Source organism: Aspergillus tanneri, assembly GCF_003426965.1.
Source record: "Aspergillus tanneri strain NIH1004 chromosome Unknown AapTan_2_pilon_pilon_pilon, whole genome shotgun sequence".
Lineage (NCBI taxonomy): Eukaryota > Fungi > Ascomycota > Eurotiomycetes > Eurotiales > Aspergillaceae > Aspergillus > Aspergillus tanneri.
In genome coordinates, this window is record NW_022984629.1 from 1,931,201 (window position 1) to 1,948,733 (window position 17,533).

The following is a 17,533-nucleotide window of genomic DNA, read 5'->3' on the forward strand; positions in this document are numbered from 1 at the left end:
TAAACTTCCAAACCAACATACAACATATATCGTGTAGCCATATATCATCATATACCCATCTCAGTGTGATTTTTTGGAGAAGAGACGAGTCAGTATCGCCTAAAAACATATCCAAGAATGTTAACGCACTTTCAGCAAGGACAACAGTAGCAACATAAACAAATCCAGCACCTACAGTAGGGGTAGACGGCGGTCGGGACGAAGTGCCACGTTCGCTTCCATTCACTTCCACCTCCTCATGATCATCGTACATGCTATGATCATCCTCTTCATCTTCATCTGGAGGGAAATACCTCTCCGGGTCTCCATTGTACACAATATACCATCCGATCTTCTCCCCCGCAGCATATTTATCGCGCATTTCCGCTAACGCTTCCGAGGCGTCCTGATCCAGCCCCGAGTCCTTGACTAGCTCCTCGGCATCAAAGCTAAGACAAGCCCCTGGGCTACCAACATCAGGCATCGTGATCACCTTAGCTGCGACATACGCGTGAGATTTGCTAACAGCCTCCTCACTCGTATCATCCGGGTCGTACTGCTCGATGAATTGCATGTCGGGGAGACGGGACACGATACTCGGTTCCGTCTTGTTGAATGACTCGACGAGGAGCTGTGTGGTTAATGGCTGTTGAAGATATTCTGCTGTCGCTTCTTCCAGATTATGCAAAACGATGTAGACTCGGATTCCTGTGAAGCCGGCACGAGGCCAGCGAAATCCGTAGAGTAGGTAAACTGGCATAGCAACGAAGATGTAAGGGAGTGGCTGTTTAGATATGTTTGCAACTCAAATGGAGAGTGTGAGGGTGCAATGGCCTGAGTGGCCACGGTTCATATTACGGTCACCTGGGAGGTGATGGCGTTTCTACAGATGCGACTCGTTTGCTAGGAGTATGTGGCTAGTTACTCGGGAAGCAGACTGAGTTTATGACAACTCAAGGAAAGCCATTGCCAAACTTTAGCATTCATATTCGGGAGTCTCAAACAATAAAAAAACCGAAAGATTCTCTTGCAAAGAGAAAATAAATAATAAAAATAAGTTCCTAATTTATTAGCACATCAAATCAAAGGTACCAAGGCGGTGATAACCGGCAGAACCCCGAATCTAGCCCACTGCTCTCATCCAAGACAGGAGGTGGAGAACCGCAGATGACTTCTCGACGACCTAAGTCCTATCGGCATATCGCTGGTCATTGAGGCGGGATGGTTCTCTCCTTTATACTAGTTCAGAACCGCCAGTGAGCGTATCTATACCATCACCCGATCGCCACGATGCTAATCGACAAATAGGGGTAAGACGCGCCTTGCGAAATGGTATGCGCCTTACAGCGTAGGTCACTCCTGCCTTTCTTTATCACTCTATAATATGCTAATAGATTCCTTTTTACAGGATGAGGAGAAAGTGAAACTCAAAGGCGAAGTTCGTTCCCCTCGGTTCCGTTTGCGACAAGATCAATCGGCCGTACGGAGAACAGGATGAATTAACGGATCTATCTAGGTCCATCGTCTGGTGGCACCCAGAGACCAGAAATACCAGTCGAATTTTGTCGAATTCAAACGGAGTACAAAAATTGTGTATCGGAGATATGCGGGACTATTCTTCTGTGCCGGCGTCGATGCTACCGACAATGAGTTGGCGTATCTCGAAGCGATCCATTTCTTTGTTGAAGTGCTGGACCAGTTCTTCGGGAATGTGTGCGAATTGGATCTAGTTTTCAACTTCTACAAGGTGCGTTGGGACCCAGGTATTTTGATATTTCCCGTTTTGGATGTATTCTGGGTGGTAGCTCAGGGTACCTACTATGCGACATGTTTTGAATAACACTGACGAACTCGGTGCAGGTGTATGCAATTCTAGATGAGGTTTTCCTTGCAGGCGAAATTGAAGAGACAAGTAAACAGGTTGTTTTAACAAGGTTGGAACATTTGGATAAACTGGAATGAGACATGTCCGCCTGGTGGGATACAGGAAGGATTGATTTCTATTGCCGAACCTCATTGCATTGAGTGGCCACGGGATTATGGCACTCACTCGGAGTTCTGGATTCATGGTTGATACTATACGTTTGGGAAACCCCACTCGCGATTTTGTTTTGTATGTCGATTGCAATTGTTTCTACCTTGGTTTATATTGACCAAAGAAAGGAACCAAAGACTGGTATTCAAGTTCTTTCGACGTCTTATTAGGATGATCAAGGCTCTTAGTAAGGAATTCCACCGCATAGTATTCTGTATTCTCAGAAAAATACGGTTGCCTAGGTAGATCTATAACCAAAACCACTGCCAGATGCAAAACTATTAGATTAAACCACCGTCTACCTCTGACATAGCTTATTCGGGGATATTTAAGCTCAAGACGGGATACAAACGTCGACTGTGGCTTCTTTAGAGCACTCGGAACCCTTGGGCTTGGTAAAGGAGAGGTTAAACCGGAGTCGACATAGTTCGCAGTGATGTGATCGAAGGCACTGATTGCGAGTTACAGCACGATGCTGACAACATCTCTTGGCAGCTGGCTCTTTAAAAGGGCCAGGTGACGCTATCGCGCGTGCTGAATTTGTTGTAATGTTGACTCCATCGAGGAGAACCTTCTCGTTTTTCTATTGTCTTCCAAGTCTTGATTTGTTTTGTACAAGTAGCTGTTACGGGACTTCCAACAGGCCTGTCTATCAGCCCCTCACCTGGTCGGACACCCCAGCTAGGAATACCGCTCTCTGCGGGTCAATTAGAATACTACTCACCTTGGGAATGATGCCAGATTGTCCCTTTCAGTCATGATACGCATTTATTCTGACGGATACATACGATTACCCGCATGTATCTATGACCTGGAGTATCTAGGCACAGAGCTCGTCGGTGTGTCACACTCAACAAGCGATCGGTAACACTAGTCCTCCGTCATAACAAACAGAACGAAAGAAGATCGTCATCAAAGGATGAGAGTTGTTACCCCGTAGGTCTGTCTCCCGGCTCCATGTCCGTTATAAGCCGTCTTGGCTAGGATACGTCAACGGGACCGATGCACAGAACTCGGGAAACGAGTCGATCCCCGTCGGAGGCTGTTCCTCGCGCTATGGATTATCGACCTCTTGCTGAGAGGGTAGGATTTTGTTCCGTGTCCTTCATGTGTGCGGAGGCATGTAAGGTTGTGGTGCTATGCATCAAAGCGGAGACCTGGAGATAGGTTTGTCACCAGTCTTGTGCGAATGTTTGCTCCGGCTGATTAATGATAATGATAGATTGATAGCCTCGAGACTGGACTGAATGTTCATCCACTACACCCACGTCTACAATCACGGCACGGATTTCAAAAAGGAGGGACAAGCTGCATTGATATTTGCGGGGCAGTCAGAAATGGAGCCAGAATGACTTGACTGCCGCTAAGCTTATACATTGTTGGCTATATCGGGTGAAGTCCATGCCCACGTCTACTACATCGTGGATGCTTGGGTATCTCAAGAGACCAGAGAGGCCTTTCCGATGAAACTCAGCGCATCAATGAACCCGATACATGATTCAAACCACCAACTCTTCCCTAGGTAGCGACCTGGATAAATTACTAAAAGAATGGGCAAGAAGGGCAAGAAAAGGAAGCGGTTCTCAAAATTTGACAAATATAATATGAAGATCTGTTTCAGCTAAGCTGAGAAAGTATAGTCTGCGTGGTCCATATAATGTCCACCAATCAAACGGCGGCCATGCACGGTCCCAGCCGAGTCACCTGTGGCCTCAGGCCTCACTACGCACCGGAGCTCCAGCGATCAGCAAATCACTGGGTGTCGCACATATGTTCCATTAATTCCTTGCACCGGCGTCCTGGGATGGGGGAAGCGAAATCAGGAGCGTCGTCATGGCGTGCGATTCAGCTCCAGATGGCCGATGACTCTTGTGATTTTCATGGAGTAAATGGCAAGTACCCGTCGTCCCCTTAATCATCGTCCACAACGTCAGCCAGAATGATGGTTTTTGGACTACGACTTTTTTGGTTGTCCAGAACGTCGGCGAAGACCCGCCAGGGGAATAAAGATTTCCAAATCGAAGAGGGGAAATAAGGAAAACGAAGGAAAAATAGCATTAAGTAATGGTTACAGTGTATTACCATGGTTGTTCTTAATCAACCGCTCTTACCCACTACTCTTACCATGGATATCCATCAGGATAGTACTCACTGCTGCATTGGGTTTGGCCGTCATCTTCGCGTCATGGAAACTTGTTTATCTTTCGTTACTAATTAATTAGTAGATCAACTTTTTGACAGGAGCGTGTTCCCAGACTTCTCTACTTAGCATAGGACATTTATTGCGTGTTCTCTCCAGTCTTTACTCTCCTCGTCCCCAATCCACTCTCTCGTTGGATACTTTGTTGGAGTTCATACTTCTTTTCTGCCCTCTTAATGAGTTTAATACTTCCTGGCTTGTTATCCTGAATGGTCTCCTACTCTAGTCATTCACTATGTCACTGATCCACTCGGATAACCTTTCCCCTCAACCCATTACTGATATCTTTACAAGTGACACTTGCATCGATCGACGCAGATGTCACCGAACAGTGCCTATGAAGGTGCTGGCGCTTGGCGTAGGAAGAACGGGAACTGCATGTATGTCCGAGCTTGAATGTCCAAGACTGAATGTAAGGCTGACAACAGAGAAGCCCTCCGCAAGGCGTTGGAGCGTCTTGGATATCTGAAATGCTACCACATGATGTCCGCCAGCGTTGAGAACCCTCCAGATTGCTTAATGTGGCACGATGCTCTGATTGCTAAATATAATGGCGTGGGCGAGTTCGGACGAAAGGAATGGGATCAGCTTCTGGGGGACTGCCAGGTATATCTCGAGATTCCCAGCCAGAAACATTATGAACGCTAGCTAACTGCTGCTCCAGGCTGTCTGTGACTGGCCTGCATGTGCGTTTGCCAAAGAGCTAATTGAAGCCTACCCCAATGCTAAGATCATCCTAACCACTCGTGATGTGGATTCGTGGCATGCGTACGTTCTATATCGGCGATTCCCTCAAGCCAGCCCCTAATTTAAGATTCTACAGATCCGTTATGAAGACCGTATGGTGGCGTGTATCCGACCCCGAGCACCGCTTCATTTCCAACTTTAGCTGGGCGGCCAGCATGTATTACCCCATGCTGAACAAGTTCTTCCAGACTTTCTTCCGGGGTGATTTCCTCACCAAGGGAAAACAGGTCTACGAAGACCACGTGGCGGAGGTGCGTAGCTTGGTTCCCCCGGAGCGCTTGTTGGAATACAAGATTAGTGATGGCTGGGGCCCGCTGTGCGAGTTCCTGGGTGAAGAGGTTCCCGATACCCCTTTTCCCCGCGGCAATGACATGGCCGACTTCTTCCAGCGCTGTCGTACTCGCAATAGGCATCAGATGATGAATGCAACTCTGCAGGCTCTCACTATTGGTGGGGCAATCTTGGCCACTGGCTTGGCTGCTACCATAATGTTCAAGAGATTTTCGCGATAAAAGGGAGGGTTATGCCAAGTTCTATTTTGGGTTAATGTTACAGAGTGTGCTGGGCACAACTGATATTTGGTTTATTTATTTGTGATGGCTGGGCATATCTGCTACATGTCCACATTGATTTCCATACTGATTGTTGTGTCTGTTTTCAAGAAGGAACACTCTCTTAGGTTACTGTTGCCTAAGAAGTATTCCAGGGATCTTATGTGCGTGTAACCAACGCTACCGTGGCTGGAGCTAAAGGATTATTAACTGCTACTGTGGCTGTAAATATAGTTTTGTTTTGTACTACCTCCGTACTAAATATTCATAATTTTCCGAAGTTCAACATGCCGAAGCCGTTTCCAATATACTTAAATATCAACTGTATGCAGCCCAATGACAGTAAGACTGTTTATGAATGGCTGCATAGTGATCGGAAACAATGAATATTACAGGCCAGAGGTAGGTAAGTCTAATTATTGATACTGTATATCGTCTCCTATTTGCTAATTGGCATCCTAAAATATTGACACCGATGTAATCCATTATTCGGTCAGCATATTGTATGGATACAATTTATCCGATGTACACAGCCACTATGAACGGTATGCACTTCTGATCTGGAGGTAAAAAGCAAGGAACCAATCTAGAAAGGGGTCATATTCTCTGTGCTCTGTAACATCTGTAAATCTCCTAAATGAGGACGAGAAAGAGCAGCCACAAGTACGTATGGAGCACTCCGTAGGTGCATTCCCCGACCAAGTGAGCAGCGGTCCACCGCGCTTGTCCCCGTCGTGACGTGGCGGCGGGCCCCTTGGCAGCGTTAGCCTCGGGCTTAGAAAGGCTTGTCGGAGACTCGGAGTTGCCGGTCACCGTCCGCTTAATTTATTTCGATGGCATACTGCTAACCATACATTCTGAGCACTCAAACCTACATTTATTTACAGTATATATATTACAGTATATGCAGTATTAATACAGATGTGTAAGCACAGTACTTTGGCACAGATAACTAGATGGAAATGCTGACCAAGCGCTGCCGGAGCATACACTAGCGCTGGTGGCCTACGTAGTCAACTACGTATACTCTTCGCGGATGGGGATTCTTCTGTGCTTTGGTGCGTTTTATAGTGGGGTCAAGTTAGACTGGCTAGACAGTTACACTTTGGAATATCATTGCCAGTGAAAGGTGCATGGGCAAGAGATAAACTAATACCGTCCCTCAGATCATATCGACCCACAGAAGCCTCATAGGCAAGATTCTGTTATCATACAATAAAGTGATTTGACTGAATCATTTATGAATGAATAGGGATGGGTAAGGGGAAATTGTGTTCTGTTAAAGTTTCTTCACCTGGATTCATGGATACAGGTATGCTTGTTTTCCCTATACATGCAAGGACAATATAGACTACGTCACGCCATACGTGTATCATTTGTAAGATCTCCGGGGAGGTTGTTCGATCATCTGGAGCTACATGGGGCTAATCCAACATTCCAGAACATGAATTTCAACTTCTCGCAATTCCTCCGGTAGAGAGCAACACCGTCTCCTGGGCTACATCCGAAAATCCGGAGGCTGGCAGTGACGTAGGTCCGGCAAGACATGACCCGAGACGTCGCAGCCCTAAAAAGAGACCTACGGTAAAGGTTCTCCTTTTGCTTCTAGTTTTGTTTTAGACAGTAGGTTATAGATCGCGTAAGATGCGCGGGCCCCGCCTTGGAGCGATGATCGTCGCGGTGTGGTGGGGGTTGTGTTGCGGATATACCGTGCCAGGCTAAGGAAGGAAAGCCGTCAGAGACTCTGACTGGGATGATGATGATAAATTATTACTAAACGGACAGAAGTCCGCACTTAAGACGGAAGACCGACCACGGTGGCATTGGCGACGATAGATGGACGGGATGCATCAACCACCCCATTACTTGCCATAGACAGAATCCCGTCTATGAAGAAGTAGAGAGACGTAAGTGTAGTCGTATGTATTCTGAACTCGACTACAGGATTGAATGATCCTCCGTTGGACTCCGTGTAAACTTTCCGGGGCGAGATTGAGATACTGCACGGAGGACATTCGGAGTAGTATCTGTCATGAAGAATGGTAATTTACGTACCAAGATTACGTCGGCGGGCAAGCCAGACTCCATTGCCAAGACCATGTAAGTGGCAGCCGTCGTACGCAACCTTGCTGATCGCCTAGCGCCTACTCTAAATACGCAGGAATGATGTACATGTACATACATAACAGGCACTATCATCGTAACATACACCTCCTGATCCTCGTCTTCCTCTCTCTTCCTCTTTTATACTCAGTAGACATTACTTCGTCTCTAGATTCTATCTATCATCATTTATCCATCGATCGTTCTTTTTTACTTTGTCGGTCGTTTGCATCTTCCGGTCCAATTCCATCCCTCATTCATTTCCCCTCCTGGACCGATTAATATCATTCGTTCTTAACTATCCTCTTTTACTTCAACCTTCGATGCCTGTTCCACGAACGGCATCCCAAGAAACTAGTCATCAATCTTCTACGGACGATTATTTTCCCTCTCCAACTCCGGCCTTACATCCCTCCAACTCTGCGTCCAACCCCACCAACAGCAGATCCCGGGATGCGCGTCACACCCGGGCCACTTCTTGGGCATGCAGTCACGGTAAACTCGAAGTCTCCTCTACACAGCAGCGCAGTCGTCACGAATCGAACCTCTCTCTCGGGGACATGTCCGAGGACTCCTTTATCCGATACAACGAGGAAGACGACGCCGCCATAGCTTTGAGGACTACCTCCATGGAACTCTCGAGACATGTGCGCAATCGTTCGCAAAATCACCCTGCAGTCATCATGTCGCCTCCTGAGCTCTCGGCCAGGCCTCCAACGCCCCGTCCAGCCCCTGTGACCTGGATGTCCCTGCCCCGGAAGAAACAGCTGGCGTTGCTCAGTCTCAGTCGCGTCTTTGACTTCCTTCAGATCGCCTCCCTGCAGGCGTACATGTTCTATCAGCTGAAATCTTTCGATCAGAACCTCTCCGACGCCGACATATCGACACAGGCCGGCATCCTACAGGGCGCTTTCACCGCTGCGCAATTTGCCACCGCTATTCCCTGGGGCCGAGTGGCCGACGCAGAATGGGGAGGGCGGAAGTTTGTCTTGCTGGTTGGTCTTCTGGGTACCGCGGTCTCATGTCTTGGGGTTGCCTTCTCGACGTCGTTCGCGCAGGCCGTGTTCTGGCGTTCATTTGGCGGTGCAATCAACGGTACAGTAGGCATTATCCGGACGATGGTCGCGGAAAATGTGAAGGAAAAGAAATACCATTCCCGGGCATTTTTAATCCTGCCGATTGGATTCAATGTCGCTTCCTTGTTTGGGCCAAGTAAGGAGGTATTGGCACGGTACGTGAAGTGGTAGTCGGCTAACGGGTTCACAGTCATGGGTGGTATGCTTGCGGATCCCGTTAAGAGTTATCCCCGATTGTTCGGCCCGGATTCTTCTTTTGGAGGCCATACCGGTGTGCAATGGCTTATCCGGTACCCATATGCCTTACCCATGTTGGTCAACGCCATTTTTCTCTCGTTTACTGCAGCTTGCGTGGCAACAGGCTTGGAAGAGGTAGGTATATGTCCGCATTGGATTTTACTGGCGCGTTGCTTATGCGCGGTCAGACTCTTGAAACTTGCAAAGGGAAGCCCGGCTTGGGCGTGTTTATGAAGAGGATCTTCGCCCGCGTCGCCAGGTCGGTGGTTCCGTCGTCTTCACATCTTTATCATAAATTGCCCTCCGCCGACTATGATGAAGAGGGCCCTCTATTGAACCATCGACGGGGCCCTGCCGAAGGCTACGAACTCGAAGAGAAAGCCAAAAAACCTGTTCGGCACACTCGCATTCTTCCTTTCCAGAGACTGTGGACGAAGAATGTACTGTGCACACTGCTAGCTCAGGCTTTCTTTGACTTCCAGATGGGGTAGGTTTGCATGCTGAATATATGGCAGTGACGTTGCTGACCAGGCCAGTGCATTCAACAACCTCTGGCTGCTTTTCCTCTCCACACCTCGCTACGACTCCAATGACCCTGCCCGTCCTGCTCGAACTCTGCCTTTCATTTTTACGGGAGGGTTGGGCATGTTGCCTCAGAGCGTGGGATTCGCCACGGCGATTCTGGGGATCATAGGCATGCTACTGCAGTTCACCATCTATCCCTCCATCAACAGCCGCCTAGGCACGGCCAAGAGCTACCAGTACTTCCTGACCCTCTTTCCTCTAGCCTATGCGTTTGCACCTTACATGTCCCTTGCCCCTTCCAGCACCCCACCCCCTGGACAGGCCAACGGCGGATGGGTGTGGTTTTCCATCATCATCGTTCTATTCCTACAAGTTACGGCTCGCACATTCACACTTCCCACCTCGATCATCTTACTCAACAACTGCTCTCCACATCCGTCGGTCCTAGGTACGATTCACGGAATCGGCCAATCGGTGTCATCGGCTTTCCGTACCGTGGGCCCTATCTTCTCAGGATCCTGGTACGGATACGGTTTGGATATCGGCATGGTCGGATTTGCCTGGTGGTTGATCGCTCTGGTATCCATATTGGGATGCATTTCGGCCATCTTCGTATACGAGGGATCCGGTCATGAGATTCTCCTTGCGGGAGAAGAAGAGGACTTTCGTCATTGATTGGCGGTTTCCACTATGGTATATTCGATCTATTTCATGGCGCATCCTTCACTCACCCTGTACATGTATATATGGGAACGCATGCATGGTGGTGCCCGGGTTGATTTACTCTCTTCTTTAGCATTGCTTGCATAGCTTCGATATTTTCATTCTCTTTTCTAGATATGGACTGGACTAACTCCATGTATGATGAAGACAAAGCACTCGATAGAAACTACCTGGTATATACATAATACATAGATCAATCAACTCGTCATAGACAATCGTCATCATAAGTCATATTCAAAGCCGGACGAATGCACAAGCTAGATTACTTTCTCAGCGCCGCAAATCGTCGAGTTAACTCATCCAACTCGGGAATCGCATCACTCTTCTTGGACTTGGTATGCGCGGGACTCATCTCCGACGTCTTCCCCGTCTCCTGGCCATTTCCGTTTCCATCCGGTACCTTCACGCGTGGATTGGGATTATCTGATCTTGGTCCCGGTGGCGCCACACTCACGGGGCTTTTCCCCGTCTGTAGACCCCTCGGCGGCGTCACCCGGTTCAACTCCGCTGCGTCGGATATCCGTCTCTGCATTTTTTCAGCTGTAGATGGTAAATCCCCTGTATTATCCCCTCCATCATGCTGTCCTTGATTTCCATCTTCTTGATCACCATCATTGAATTCCTCCGGCGCCTGTCCCAGATCCCCCTCGGCCTCCTGTCCCCATGAAACCCCATACGCCCGTGCAATCTCCCTCAGATAGCTATCCACCAGCTCAGTACTTGGTGGTTTCGCTCGTAATCCCTTCACCAATCGTTCGGGGACCTTAACTCCCTCGCTGGCGGGAAACTTGTTATCCGCCGCTAAAGCCATGAAATCCTTCCCCCATCGATCGGCAAGTAATCCGCGCAGGATGGTGAGTTCGCGCACGTCGTACGGGAATCGAGGCCAGGAGTAGAATATCGCCGCGGCAGCTTCGTCTAACGCGGAGTCGATATAATTGCTCTCTATTTCGTCCCCTCCTCTTATCTCATCGTAATCATCTCCTTCTCGTTTCCCTTCCGTAGGTTTCGTAACACCAGTAGTGGTAGATGGAGAAGAGGGTGATTTACTCATTCCAAACGGCCAAAATGAAAACCCCGATCCCCGACCTTGTCCTTGGCTACTCTGTCCAGATGCACGGTGGGGGGAAGATTGACTTTGATGTTTTTTCATCTCGGAGACTGCTACCTCTCGTGCACGATTCCTAGCCTGGACTCCCTTCTCGCCGAACGCGGCCTGATCTACGACGTTGGCTCGCGCCAGGAGTAGCTCGCAATACAGCTCGACCATCTCCAGCACTTCCACCAAAATATCGGTAGCGATGACATTTTCGACACGGATGCGGGCGCTCGCTTCGCGGCCCTCGGACAGCAGGTGGGCGAGTTCGCGACGTTGTACCACAGAGCTGGCGGTGGATTTCTTCTGCAAGAGGCGTAGACGCGGGGTGAGGAGGTGGAGGGTGGAAGTTAGTTTGGTCTGTGTTAGTTAGTGACTATATTTTGTTAGGAGTAGAGATATGGGGAACGTACTGTTTGTGGTGAGGGGGGCATTTCAATTGTGATTCTCTTATTTGCTGCTGTCCTGGTAGTGTACGAAGTAGTTTGTAGTTATTGAGTGATGGATGATGCAATGTCATGTTTGGGCACGTGCTAGGCAGTTGTCGATTCGGGACCCACAATATACTCTGTTTGGCAGCCAGTCCCGAACTGCGTCTATATTACTGGATATAGGCAGGTGATTAAGAATTAAGAAGTTATGTTGAATATATAATTAATAAATAACGCACTCGATCCACCCATCATAACCGAAATCAAATCATCAATATACAATCCATCAATCGTCAAAAGAATGGAAATTTTCCCAGTCGAATAAAAATAATATAAAGAATGAAATATATCAAGAATGAAAAATATCAAGAATGTAAAAAGTGAAAAATGTCTCGGTGACTACCTCAATACCTACCATATCGCCGCAATCACCGCAATGATCAATCCCAACTGCGACATCTCCAGACCAGAGCCGCCGTTGGAGTTCATCGGGACCGATGTCGCCGTAGGTTCTTCCTTCGAGCCCGCGTATGCAGAGACTTTCGTCTCAACTATCACTTGAGATGACTGAACATAGCCTGCTTGTTTCACGGGCCAGCGGTTTGATACTGCGCTCGAGCTTGGAGTTCGGCTGGGCAAGGGCATCAGAGTGGGTTCTGGCGTGGATGTCGAGATAACCATAGACGAGGTGGGTGATGGAGGTGGTGTGCTGATGGTAGATGTCGTGAGTGTAGTGGATGGGGTAGATGTGGCAGTCGATGGAACGAATGTGCTGCTAGAGTCGGTTGTGCTACTGTTGATAGTCGTGGAAGTAGTGCTGCTGCTCAGGATGGTGCTTGAACTGGTGGAAACCGACACAGTAGATGAGGAAGAGGAAGGATATCCACCTCCACCACCGCCGCCGCTACCACCTTTATCAAACACGACAATGTGAGCCTTCCCGCCCTTCGGCACTGTCACCACACAGAAGGAGGCACCTCCGGCCCCATCCCCCTTACTACCGATCATCTCGTTGACTTTATTGACGGAGGGATCGATCTTGCAGGGCAGTCCATTGCAGCCGTCGCCTTCGCACTCGATTTCAACACCAAACTCAGGCACCTCGTTGCGGAACGGCGTTGCCGGCTCCAGATAAATCGGGTTCCACCCAATCTTAAGAAATGTGCTGCCATCACTGTCTGTATTCGCACCCGCTACATATGGCGACCAGTTGCCAATCGGGTTGGACGACGTGCCCCAAACACAGGCGTCCTCGGTGCCATAGCCTGGCGGGTTGATATAGAAACTAATGTTCCAAATCAGCAAGGTGAACAGAAATGGAGACTTCTCCACCACTTACTGGGCAGCAGTCTCAACCCAGTAGCTGGGATCCGGCACGGCGAGAGTCGCCATTTCCTGCACCAGGGTCGGGATCAACATGGCCTCGTTTCCAGGCAGAACGGTCTGACAGAACGAGACATCGCCTCCTTTGCACTTGTTGCGCACACCCACCGCACCCGTGCCGTCCTTGCAGTATGGGCGATCCGGGAATGGTTTCTTGATTTTGCCGTCTTTGTCGCAGTATAGACCGCCGTTCTAGTCATCTTGTCAATATTGGTACCGTTCATAGAACTCATAGTGCTTACCATCGACATCGGGTAGCTGTACGACGTCGCCTTTGGATCCCACTGCATCGACACCTGGCCCGGGGGACAAGCATAGGGACAGTAGCTTCCCGGCTTACAGGGCTGATCGGGGCTCATAGCCCAGCCGCCGTTCATCATCTTTGGAGTGATAGAAACCAATCCTGCATCCGAGGGGAATTCACAGGAACCTCCTCTCTTCTCCAGGGGTGTGTCGATTTCGGTTTCGGTGGCAGAATGGTGATGGCGCAAATTGTGAAGATGGCCATGCTTGACTGCTTCCACAGCGACGAAGAGGCCAAACGCTGCCACGCGTGAGATCATGGTGAGCTTCATGGTAGCAGTTATGTGCACGACTTGTGATATATCTATAGAAATATGATCCAACGAAGGACTGTATGTATCGATTGGTATATATTTGTGGCGAATGAATGGATCCTTGGTGATCGAGGAATGCCACAATAAAACGAAAGACTAGGGTCAGATAGATCCCAAACGAGAGTGTGAAGGAGTCACGAAGCAATGAATGAATGAATGAATGAATGAATGAATGAATGAATGAATGAATGAATGGACGGCCCGATGGAAAAGAACGGCCACAGCGACGGATCACACCCTCGAGAAACGAAAGAAAGAAAAGAGAAGGTAGAAGGCAGGCCAGGTGGAAATACTTCTACTCACCAAGTACGGAGTAGGCAGGCACTCACCGAGAAGGTACATCTCCCCAAGCCTTACTGAGTACCATCTCCCTACTACTTGCTCACGGGATTCCCTGATTGGGACGGCCTCGAGGCTATTTGGACCCGTTTTGCTCAATTCGGGAGAGTCGCTGGGGACATAGTGAGGGGTTCAACCAATCAATGGCCAGAAGCCCTGACTATTCAAGACCCATAGCCCCACTTGATCCGATGGATAAGCTTGATAGGCATTATGATTGGACGGAGGGAGATCAGGGTTGTTCTCCTTTTGCCAATATATGGTGTGAGTGGCCTTCTGATTGGCGTCGATTACTATCCAATATTCAACAAGTCAGAACTTAGATGGCCATCTGCAACGTGATCAGTAATGTCATGTCGGCAAAACAACCGAATTTGACTGCCACGTCGCACAAGGAAAAAAAAAAGGGGGGCATACCATTAGTCGATGGTCCAAAATTTCTGTTCGCCGAGTTCATACCAAGGCTTGGTATTCTTGAGAAGACTACCCTTGCCTATCTGTCTCTCTGTCGTACTAGTAGTAGTCCCTAGTCTTAGGTATAGTAAAGACTTACTCGATCGGGGAGGTCCATTGGGGTAGCAATAGTCACGTCAGATCGGTCCCAGAAATCCGCAGCTCCAATTCTGACCGTGCGAGTTCCGTACCCAGTACGGAGTAACTTAGTTATGTGGTAGTGCATGCTTATGTGATGGTATAAGGGTAGACCCCATACCAGGGCATATCACTTGGTGAAAATGCCTAAGGACGGGGAACAAAAAAAGCCAAGGCTTCAATCACTAATTCCCCCTCTCTTGGCTATCAAAATCCCTCCATCCCTCAAACCCTCCTCCGATTCTTCCTCGCCATGCCCATGCAATGCAGTAATGTTGCGCTAGCAAGTTCCACTCTTCTATCTCGTCCAGCATTTCTAGCCCCGCTACTCGTTCCTTCTCCGCGTCGCTCACCCACCGTTCCCAGATGAAATGCACGTCCGCCGCGGCTTGGCCCCCGTCAAACCCCTGATCCTGCAGCCGTTGTCGCTGCGCCCCTAACGACGCATACTGGTGCAGAGTTTGCAGGTGGATGCCTCGCGTCGCAAGGTTGGATACCATGGTACGACCGAAGGCGTCGTCGGGACGGATCGGCTCATATAGGACCAAGCCGAGCGGGACATGGCTGGGAAACAGAGTTTGTGTGAAAAAGCCGACCACATCGGCGGCTTCGCTGGGTGAGAGATAGACCAAACAGCATTCGGATATCAGGAGTGTAGGGAGCGTCGCCTCGACTTCCCGCAAGTAAGGTCGTTGATCAGCATCCGGTGCTTCTGTTGTATCCGGCGAGCGCTTCAAGAATCGTAGGTCGAGTGGGTGGAGGTGATAGACCGTCGAATGTAGCGCATCCCCTGCGTCGGATATCGTGACATCTTCCGGTCGTCCAATTCCCAGCATTTGTTGGAGCCGAGGCGTCGAGCGAATAAACCTAATCTTGGCGGCTGTGTTGACCGCGAAATCAATCTCGTGATAGATCAGATCCGGCCGCGGCTGCATCGACAGCAGTCGGAAGGCCCGGGTGTCGGAGCCAGCTCCTAAAGAAATAATCTGCTTCTTCTGTTCGGGGGTTTGGGAGAGGAACCGATGGACGAGCTGGTCGATTGCGGCCGTACGGACGTAGGTCCCTATGACTGATGTTAATCGTCCGGTATACAGAGCATCCACAAGGGGGAGGTTGCACCTCTATTAATTATGGGCAACCGTCTGGTCTCCAAACCAGGCGGTGTTAATCCCCTGGCAAACGGATCTTCCAGATAACCAACGCCCACCGCACTCAACCGGGAAACACTGGCGTCATTGTCGGTGCCCTGTACCACTCGGTCTTTGCCTGCACTGGGCCTGGGTCCAGCACCATCTCGAGAAAGTCCACGACCCCCGGAACGACCACGGCCACCGCCTCGACGGAGAGTGTTGAGGTTTGGGATCTGCGAAGCCGACATGTCCTCAAGTCGAATCTTACGGCGGGAGGAAGCTTTGGCTGTGTGATGGTTTGGCTGATGGCGTAATTCCGCATACCAAATGTATCAAATTACCTGTATAATACAGTATGCAATTTACTCCACCTCCAATGCCTTAAGGTACTAACCTCACCCAACTTCACCTTCTTTGCCCGTCCAAATAAAAACAGGCACTGAAATTACTGACCTGATTGTAACTTATCCAGCGGATAAGAATATAAATTCCATAAGCAGAGCTCCGAAAAATAAGTAGAAAAGAGAAATATAAAAAACGCCCAAGCAGAAAGCCCGATCCGAAATTCCGATCCCGATATATGCCACCAAAACAGGAAACATCTTTCAGAGAAAGCCTCAAGCACAGCTACTAAAATGCCTTAGTATTTCCAGTTGGCTTTCTAAAATACCACTGCGCAAATTTTTTGAAAACCACCTCATCCTTGCGAAGATCAAAGACCTTGGTCGGACACACCACCAGAGTGCTGCAGTCAAAGTATGCGTCGAACAGTGGAGCATGCTGGAATCCCATGAAAGAGAAGAGAAAAGCCTGTAGGATCTTAATTAGAAACCTATTCAGGGACTGGGAAGTGGGCTAGAAATACCGGCGCAGTCATATGCTGAATGAAGCGGGCTCGCCTTCGTTGCGCTATAATCAAGCTTAGGGCAACCATTACCTCGAAGCATGTGACTGTCTGTGGTGTTAAGATTGTTATAAATGATGGCTTTCGCTTGCGGATACCCTAGACCCGAAGAGCGCATGTTGTTCCAAACTGAGGATAGGTATGCTGGAATAGGCCTACGCAAGGCACATCGCCAATGCTGACTCTTGCGTTAGAAGCCAAGTCCAATGTGTATGATGGGAGAATTTGAGAGGGACAAAAAAAGGGCCGGTTTTCTGACAGGAGACCCTGGGACGCCACTCTCCTCGTATTTTCCCAGGAAAATGTAGTTGGGGATATAACGTTCAAAATAATGAAAGGCGGGCCCGTTGTCGGGCATTTTCAAAGGTATCAAAATCATAATATTCTATCTCTGCCTTCTGATCAAAGCTGCCACTAGGATCTGACAGCAAGGCGGCAGGGTATGGAGTGCAAAAGCCAAGTCTCGAGCGAGAGTTCACGTTTAAATTCATGGGCTGGAGACTGATTTTGGGTATCTTCGGTTGATATAGATCAAGTACTGTGCATGTGCAAGAAACTTGCAACATGGTTTATGGGCGCACACGTAACGCAGCCCGCAGCTCCTGGCACTTCGGGGACTCGGCAGGGTAGTCATGATGGCTAGAACCAAGATACTCCGAAGGCAGAATTCGAAGCACTTCAAAATTACAAAGAGGGATTGATGATGAGACTTTTGTAAAGGAGATTGAGTCCTCCGTTCTTACGCGCTGTAGCTTCGAGCTTTTAAGCGTAGTAGTAGTTAGGCTACTTAGTTTCTTCTTAATAAGGTCCTTGCGTAGGGTGCCTTCTTCGGTAGTATATGGTTTTGTTTTTTAAAAGAGCTTTTA

The 17,533-nt window shown here is 49.0% G+C and overlaps 6 protein-coding genes across 6 annotated transcripts; 3 read left to right on the top strand and 3 right to left on the bottom strand.

The window, feature by feature from the left end:
* Positions 1-60: 60 nt before the first annotated feature.
* On the bottom strand, positions 61-739 carry ATNIH1004_000616 (uncharacterized protein; the record flags this gene model as incomplete). The annotated part of the gene is made up of 2 exons (XM_033565324.1): positions 61-99; positions 176-739. The coding sequence occupies 2 exons, from the start codon at positions 737-739 to the stop codon at positions 61-63; spliced, it is 603 nt and encodes a 200-aa protein (XP_033431081.1).
* A 461-nt stretch (positions 740-1,200) lies between these two features.
* On the top strand, positions 1,201-1,941 carry APS2 (AP-2 complex subunit sigma; the record flags this gene model as incomplete). The annotated part of the gene is made up of 5 exons (XM_033565325.1): positions 1,201-1,235; positions 1,288-1,327; positions 1,388-1,417; positions 1,496-1,726; positions 1,840-1,941. 5 exons carry the CDS (start codon positions 1,201-1,203, stop codon positions 1,939-1,941), a joined length of 438 nt encoding a protein of 145 aa, XP_033431082.1.
* Positions 1,942-4,532: 2,591 nt separating this feature from the next.
* ATNIH1004_000618 (sulfotransferase family protein) lies at positions 4,533-5,473 on the top strand (the record flags this gene model as incomplete). The annotated part of the gene is made up of 4 exons (XM_033565326.1): positions 4,533-4,594; positions 4,643-4,820; positions 4,879-4,982; positions 5,038-5,473. 4 exons carry the CDS (start codon positions 4,533-4,535, stop codon positions 5,471-5,473), a joined length of 780 nt encoding a protein of 259 aa, XP_033431083.1.
* A 2,071-nt stretch (positions 5,474-7,544) lies between these two features.
* On the top strand, positions 7,545-10,128 carry ATNIH1004_000619 (putative MFS transporter; the record flags this gene model as incomplete). The annotated part of the gene is made up of 5 exons (XM_033565327.1): positions 7,545-7,612; positions 8,106-8,827; positions 8,882-9,063; positions 9,117-9,415; positions 9,465-10,128. The coding sequence occupies 5 exons, from the start codon at positions 7,545-7,547 to the stop codon at positions 10,126-10,128; spliced, it is 1,935 nt and encodes a 644-aa protein (XP_033431084.1).
* Positions 10,129-10,438: 310 nt separating this feature from the next.
* Positions 10,439-13,661, bottom strand: ATNIH1004_000620 (uncharacterized protein; the record flags this gene model as incomplete). The annotated part of the gene is made up of 5 exons (XM_033565328.1): positions 10,439-11,632; positions 11,686-11,737; positions 12,119-12,988; positions 13,043-13,278; positions 13,329-13,661. 5 exons carry the CDS (start codon positions 13,659-13,661, stop codon positions 10,439-10,441), a joined length of 2,685 nt encoding a protein of 894 aa, XP_033431085.1.
* A 1,157-nt stretch (positions 13,662-14,818) lies between these two features.
* ppm1 (protein C-terminal leucine carboxyl O-methyltransferase ppm1) lies at positions 14,819-16,011 on the bottom strand (the record flags this gene model as incomplete). The annotated part of the gene is made up of 2 exons (XM_033565329.1): positions 14,819-15,696; positions 15,753-16,011. The coding sequence occupies 2 exons, from the start codon at positions 16,009-16,011 to the stop codon at positions 14,819-14,821; spliced, it is 1,137 nt and encodes a 378-aa protein (XP_033431086.1).
* Positions 16,012-17,533: the final 1,522 nt, after the last annotated feature.